At 36.4% G+C, this 7,866-nt stretch overlaps 1 protein-coding gene across 1 annotated transcript; it reads left to right on the top strand.

Annotated features, from left to right (window-relative positions):
- The first annotated feature begins 518 nt into the window (after positions 1-518).
- On the top strand, positions 519-2,902 carry LOC142163941 (uncharacterized). Its single transcript, XM_075221097.1, has 5 exons — positions 519-1,209; positions 1,264-1,969; positions 2,243-2,592; positions 2,641-2,752; positions 2,899-2,902. The coding sequence occupies exons 1-5, from the start codon at positions 519-521 to the stop codon at positions 2,900-2,902; spliced, it is 1,863 nt and encodes a 620-aa protein (XP_075077198.1).
- The last annotated feature ends 4,964 nt before the right edge of the window (positions 2,903-7,866 follow it).

The raw sequence follows: 7,866 nt of genomic DNA, 5'->3' as shown, positions 1-7,866 counted from the left end.
TTGTGATTCAAGGATTTTTTTGTGATCGTACCTAATATTTTTGTTATTTAATTTCTTAAAAATGACTTGGAGATTATAATTTTTTGCATACTTGTTTAATGTAATTTGATGTATTACTTGTGCATATGCATCATGTACATGTCCCTAATGCAGTGTGATCTTATCTTTTATAGGAATTTAATATGGCCTCTTCTTCGAATAGAGCTATTGAATCTGTTGATGAAAGTCAGTCCCATTATAATGCTCCACCTCACCTCCAAGAAGGAGATGAGCTACCCTTGCCTAACCTAAATCATCATCGCGTTAGTGAAAATGAAGTGGACAATAATCCAAGAGCAATGGGTCATAGTACTCCTATTATGACTCCTCCATTTCAGCAGATGGATGAGTGCTTTCGTCACTTGGCTGGGACAATGTCAGAACCTAGTGAAATGAATTTTGAGAAGATGAGGAAAATGGGTGGAGTTGAATTTGAAGGCACTACTGATCCCACGGTAGCTGAATAATGGCTCGAGCGCATGGAGAGAGTCTTTGAACAACTAGAGTGTACTTATGCTGCAAAATTTAAGTATGTTATCTCTCTTTTACAAAATGATGCCTATGATTGGTGGGTAAGTGTGCTAAATGCAAAAGCAAAACCTCCAGTGCTGACTTGGGATGACTTTGTGAAAGAATTTCGTGCGAAATATGTCCCTCCTGTCTACTGTGATGCAAAGAAAAAAGAGTTTCTGAATTTAAGACAAGGGAGTATGTCTATTGCAGAGTATCAACAAAACTTTCTCAGGCTTTCTCGCTATGTTGGAGGTATTATTGATGGTGAAAGAGACAAGTGCAGAAGATTTGAAGAAGGTTTGAATGGTTACATTCAAAAATCTGTGACAATCTTGCAACTTGAGGATTTTTCCAAGCTAATTTCAGCTGCTCTTACTTGGGAAAGAATTGACAAGGAAGAAGCTAGTAGGAGAGAAAACAAGTTTAGGAAGGGTAATTCAGATTATGGCGGTCCATCCAAGAAGGGAAAGTTTAACTATTCCAAGACTGAAAGTGCACAGAAGTCATCATATCATAAGCATAATAAGCCAAATTTCTCTACTGTCAGTACTCCAAGTTATGGCCAAGGCAAGACTTATACACGTACTTGTGCACAGTGTGGAAGGAATCTCAATGGTGTCTGCATAAGAGCTTCTGGTGCTTGTTTTAATTGTGGAAGTATGGATCATTAAGTGAAGGATTGTCCTAATCCTATTTCTTATGCGCATACAGAGGGCTCAGTTCAAAAGCTTATCACTACTCATTCTCAAGCTAATAGTGGTGCAAGACCTAGAAATATACAAGTGGCGGGTTCAGGTGGAGCTAATCAGGCTAGTGGGTTGAGATCTACTGCCCGAGTCTATGCTATGAGACAGAAGAATGACCAAGATGGCCCGGACGTGGTTGTTGGAAAATTTCACTTATTTGGCATATCTGTTGTTACTTTATGTGATCCTGGATCTTTGCATTCTTATGTTTTCTCATCACTTGCATTTCCTGATACTGTTAAATTTGTAAGACTTGACTTTGATGTGCTGGTCATAAGTCCAATAGGTCATCAGGCTGTTGTTAACAGGATTTACCGAGATTGTCCATTCATGATTCAAAATATGGTCTTCCCTGCAGACTTGCTTGAAATGCCCTTCCAAGACTATGATGTTATTGTTGGTATGGATTGGCTCCATAGGCACCATGCATTGGTTGATTGTAGGTTGAAACAAGTGACTTTTAGAACTCCTACATACTCACATATAGTAGTTCAAGGAGAAAGATCATTGACAACTAATATTATTTCTGCGGTCTTGGCTAGGAAGATGATTTGTCAAGGTTGTGATGCCTATCTTGCTCATATAGTCGACACACGATTGGGGAGTCCAAGTCTTAAGGACATACCAACAGTGTGCGACTTTCCTGCTATATTTCCTGATGATCTTCCTGGGTTGCCTCTAGAAAAGAAGATTAAATTTCCTATAGAGCTTATCCCTGGAACTACTCCTATTTCTATCTCTCCTTATAGAATGGCTCCAGCTGAATTAAAAGAGTTGAAGGATCAATTGCAAGAACTTCTTGAGAAAGGTTTTATCCGTCCCAATATTTTGCCTTGGGGAGCTCCTGTTTTATTTGTGAAAAAGAAAGATGGCACTCTTAGGCTTTGCATTGATTACCGGCAGCTGAACAAGGTAACAATCAAGAACAAATATCCACTGCCTAGAATCGATGACTTGTTTGACCAACTGAAGGGTGCCAGCTTGTTCTCAAAAATTGACTTGAGGTATGGATATTATCAATTGCGAGTGAGGGAGCAAGATGTTCCTAAAACTGCTTTTAGGACCAGGTATGGACATTATGAATTTTTGGTAATGCCATTTGGTTTGACAAATGCTCCTGCTGCATTTATGGATCTAATGAACCGTGTATTTAAGCCTTATCTTGATCAATTTGTGGTGGTGTTTATTGATGACATTTTAGTCTATTCCAAGAATAGAGAAGATCATGATAAGCATATCTGGATTGTCAAGCAAATTCTGAAAGAGAGCCAACTCTATGCGAAGCTTTCCAAATGTGAATTTTGGCTGAGTGAAGTGGCATTTTTGGGGCATATTGTATCAGCTGAAGGTGTGAAGGTTGATCCTAGTAAGATTCAAGCTATTGTTGATTGGAAACCTCCTAAAACTCCAACTGAGATCAGAAGTTTCGTGGGTTTAGCAGGATATTATAGGAGGTTCCTGAAGGGCTTCTCTATTATAACTTCTCCTTTGACCAAACTTTTGGGGAAAGACACCAAATTTGTGTGGGATGACAAGTGTCAAGAGAGCTTTGAAAAGCTCAAAACCTTATTGACACAAGCTCCAATACTTTTTTTGCCAGCTGAAGGGAAAGATTATGTGGTATATAGTGATGCATCTCACCGTGGCTTGGGTTGTGTTTTGATGCAAGAAGGGAAAGTAATTGCTTATGCCTCTCGAAAGTTGAAATCGCATGAGTTGAAATATCCCACTCACGATCTCAAACTTGCTACCATTGTTTTTGCCTTACAAATTTGGAGGCATTACTTGTACGGGGAGAAATATCACATATTTACTGATCATAAGAGTTTGAAGTACTTGGGTACACAAAAAGAGTTAAACTTGAGACAATGTAGATGGCTTGAACTCATCAAGATTATGATTGCATGATTTATTATCATCCTGGTAAAGCTAATGTAGTTGCAGATGCGTTGAGTTGCAATTCCCTTGCAAGTTTAAGTCTAAGTCCTTTGCCCTTGCTTCTTGAATTAAGAGCCATGAATGTTTGTCTTTCATTTAATTCTAATGGTTCTATCATTGCTAATTTGCAAGTCAAGCCAGTCTTACTTGAGCAGGTCCAAGAAGCGCAAAAGTTAGATGAGAAGCTTGTGAAACGGGTTGAAGAAGTCCAAAATGGAAGAGAATCAGGTTTTACATTGAAGAAAGATGATACCTTGTTTTATAAAAATAGGCTGTGTGTTCCTAATGATGATGAATTGAGGAAGCATATCTTGATTGAAGCATATAGTTCGCCTTATGCAATGCATCCTAGAGGTACTAAAATGTACCGGACCATCAAGGAGCACTACTGGTGGAGTGGTATGAAGAAAGACATTGCAGAGTTCATTTCTAAATGCTTGGCATGTCAACAAATAAAAGTTGAACATCAAGTCCCAGCTGGTCTACTGCAACCCTTGTCAATACCTGAGTGGAAATGGGAAAGGATAACGATGGACTTTGTTTCTGGAATTCCACGCACTCAAAGGAATCATGATGCAATTTGGGTCATTGTTGATAGACTAACTAAGAGTGCTCATTTCTTCGAAATCAAAATGGACTACTCACTGAAACGTTTGGCAGAATTATACATTAATGAGATTGTGAGGCTGCATGGAATCCCTGTTTCTATTATGTCTGATAGAGATCTAAGGTTTATATCCAGATTTTGGTCTAGCTTGCAACAAGCTTTAGGTTCTAGCTTGAATTTTAGTACCGCTTTCCATCCACAAACAGACGGCCAGCCTGAGAGAGTAATACAAATCTTGGAGGATATGCTTTGAGCCTGCATTATTGAGTTTGAGGGTAGTTGGGACAAACATTTAGCCCTGATAGAATTTCCTTACAATAATAGCTACCAATCAAGTATAGGCATGCCTCCTTATGAAGCTTTGTATGGGAGAAAATGCAGAATGCCTCTTTGTCGGAACGAGATTGGTAAAAGAAAATTGGTGGGTACTGATATTGTTAACAAACTGAAGATAAGATAAAAATCATCAAGGATCGCTTAAAAATTTCCTCAGACAGACAAAAGTCTTATGCTGATCTTAAGAGGCGTGAAATTGAGTATAAAGCGGGTGATAAGGTATTTTTAAAGGTTTCTCCATGGAAGAAGATTATGAGATTTGGCCAAAAAGGTAAACTTAGTCCACGATTTATTGGACCTTATGAAATGCTTGAGAGAGTTGGCTCAGTTGCTTATAAACTAGCTCTTCCACCAGAGTTAGACAAGATCCACAACGTCTTCCATGTTTCTATGCTTAGAAGATACCGCTCAGATCCATCTCATGTTCTTCCTATTGAATCTATAGAGGTCAATCCTGATTTAACATATGGAGAAGAACCAATCCAAATCTTAGCGCGTGAGTTAAAGGAGCTTAGAAACAAGAGCATCCCCTTAGTGAAAGTTCTTTGGAAAAATCATTCTAGCGAAGAAGCTACCTGGGAGCGAGAAGAGGATATGCGAATTCGATATCAACATTTGTTTAGGGACTAGTACCAGGTAAATTTCGGGATGAAATTTATTAAGGGGGAGAGAGTTGTAACACCCAAAATTTTTACTAATATTTGCATTTTCGATTGAGCATCTTTATAATGAGGAAATATTTTTACTTCGCACTTCCTAAACGTGAAATTTACAATACATGAAAATTCTTTACTCTAGGTTGTGTTAATACTGACAAAGACGTATATTAATTAAGTTTTTGGGCTGTCACTCTTTTGTATTTATCTAAGGATATTTAGTAGTTGGGCAGCCATTTGTATTTTATATTTATCCAAAAATCTTAAAGACAACTTTGATTGACTTAGTCTTCCATAAACTACCCATTTTCATTCTTTCAAGAAAAAGAAAAACACCCCTACCCTCTCTCCTTCTTATCACCTGAAAACTTCATGAAAACCACCATAAATTTCCACTAAACCAACCAGCAAAATTCGTTCTTGGTGAAGCTCAAGTTGCTTTTCTCTTTTGTGGTAAGTTACTAAACCCGTTTTTACACTAGACAGCTATTAGTGTTTTCTTCATATCTTTTTTTATAGAGCCTTGTTTTAAGTGATCTAAGACTTTTTAAAAATATATTTCATAGATATATAACTCTTATGAAGGAAACAAAACCTGGTTTGTCTTTTATTTACCTGAAAATAGGTGATGCTGTACAGGGCGGGTGCTGCCCAGATTTTCTATTTTACAAACCCTCCTTGTACTACTGTTAGTAAGTTTAGCATAACCTTTTGTACAAAATTGATATGGGGTGATTCAAAATGTTCTGAAATGCTAAGACACATATCTACAACTGTAAAGAAGACCACACAGTCTATTTTGTCCTTTTTCATCTTCAAATCTGAGTCACAACACGAGGCAGTGATATTGTCTAGAATTTCTGTTTCAAACATTTTGGATAATTTTCACCAATATCATGTTTAGTTTGACATGTTAAATCACTGAATTTATATAGATATTTTATTATGTATTTAAGATATATATATATATATCCTTATAAAATCTAAGGGGAAGTGTTTGAGGAGGTGGACGGATTTGGTTTGTCTAGGGCGTAGACGATTCGAACGTCCTCAAGTTGTGGTTGAACTATTTTGTGGTAAAATACCAAGGTTTGTGTATAAACTTTGTACTCTTTTTACTTGCTGGAATATTTTGAAATAACCTGATATTTTATTTTTCTTGTCTTCAATTAATAGCATTGTATTCGTGTTATATCAAGTATTATAAGATATTTGCTAAATCGCCTACTCGTACGGATTGTTTGATCATTTTGCATTCTTGTTGGGACTTTTTCCTTCTTGTGGCAGTGACTTTGTCACTCATCTTAGCATGCCTCTTGATTTGGATTTTTTGCCATCTTGACATTGGATTTGTAGTTCGTTTTAATTTATGGAACTTGTCCGTGTTAAGTATGAACGAGGAAGCCAATTTTAATATGGTTTTTGATTCTCTTGACTATTGGGTTTTGACCCTACTTGATTTTGGGCTTCGGTCCATCTTAATATCTGATTTTTCTTAGTGTGATGGCATGGCGTACATATTGGGCAAAAAATGGTTATTTGACAAGCTTTCTTGGATTGATAGTATACGCTTTCTCAACTCTTGAATCTTTAACATAGTTATTGATAATTGGAAACACTTCAAGGGTTGATATTTGATAATTTTGATATATTTGTTCACTTATTTTAAATTATATTTTATTTGAGCTACCTACGACTAAAAATGAGAATTGGAGAAGTTAATGGCTCCAAGCCCCCAAAGTTTATACGCCACTAAGCTTTATGCTTAGCGATATTTGTTTTCTATCGTAGGTAATGTACGGGATGAAATTTGAAGACGGCCTTATGAAGCAGTCTTATTGGGAGCACTTAAGGAGATCACATTTGCATATGCACCATGGTTTTGTATAGTTTTGGAACTTGTACATGATATATATGTCACACTTATGTATGTTATTTGGAGGATTGGATATTAAGACCAAAATCTTGTAACTTGAATTTGGTAACTTATTTTGTTGTTTTAAGGTGTGTTAATAAGTGAAGTCTTGTAATATGTTAAATTTATACTTTGTCTTATATATATATATATATGTACAAAGGAGAAAACTAGTTTTATACCCGATAGTTTGAAATTTATGTACAATACAAACTTGCAGTGATGTCGAATGAAAGTATAATTTTGTTAGGAAGTTGCTTTAACGTGTTGATTATTCAAGAAGGGTTATATCACCTTATGTTGAAATTTTGACATTGTATTTCATTTTTAAAAATAAAAAATAAAAAAATTATGAAGAGTATTTTCGAAAATAAAAAAAATATTGCACTTTGGAGCTCATCGCATGGGCCTATTTCCGCTACTAAATTATTCTGAATATTTTTTAATTAATATCTTTTTAATGTTGTAAGTAGTAAATTAGATTTATTTCGTAAGTAGCACCCTCCCAAAGGGGTTGCTACACTAACAATTTTCTCGGTTATTATATCTTCTTCCAGATCCTCTGAATCACTATCCTTATATTGCGTTGTCTCGTTACATGTCACAGTCATAGGTTCATCGGGATAAGTAATAATAATGCTGTAGAGAAAAAATGTAAAGAATAATAATAAATACTAAAACAACAATGCATTAAATAAACCTTGAAAATGTCGAACAAGTACGGCTTGATGACTCGAGCAATTATTTCAAAATAAAATATGTTTAGAACAAAATATTGAAAATGTCTTAGATGCTCATAAAATTGCTTTTAAAAATAATTGATGCTAATTGCCAGGCTACCCAGGAACTCGACGGGCCCTTGATGGTGCAGCAGTCCAATTCTTGAGAACATCTCCCGTCTCCATTGTCTGAATAATAAGGTCTTCCTCCTCCTCCTCCTCCTCCTCCTCCTCCTCCTCCTCAACTATCACACTGTAGTCCATGTCTTTGTTATCCAGAAATAGCTTCCTTATACCAGCTAGAGCTTCATCTTCTTCAGACCCCCACATCATGTCAGCTTGATGAAACGACCGGCTCAAATATGGTACTGGCTGCTCTAGAGGGTAATAAGGACCA

Source organism: Nicotiana tabacum, chromosome 9, assembly GCF_000715075.1.
Source record: "Nicotiana tabacum cultivar K326 chromosome 9, ASM71507v2, whole genome shotgun sequence".
Lineage (NCBI taxonomy): Eukaryota > Viridiplantae > Streptophyta > Magnoliopsida > Solanales > Solanaceae > Nicotiana > Nicotiana tabacum.
The sequence above is the reverse complement of the archived record's forward strand: the minus strand, read 5'-3'. Positions and strand labels throughout refer to the sequence as shown.

Coding starts and splice junctions, on each gene's coding strand:
- LOC142163941 (XM_075221097.1), top strand. CDS start 519: ATGGAGAGAGTCTTTGAACAACTAGAGTGTACTTATGCTGCAAAATTT. Junction 1,970..2,242: donor TTTCCTGATGATCTTCCTGG/GTTGCCTCTAGA, acceptor TCCACTGCCTAG/AATCGATGACTTGTTTGACC. Junction 2,593..2,640: donor CTATGCGAAGCTTTCCAAAT/GTGAATTTTGGC, acceptor ATATTGTATCAG/CTGAAGGTGTGAAGGTTGAT.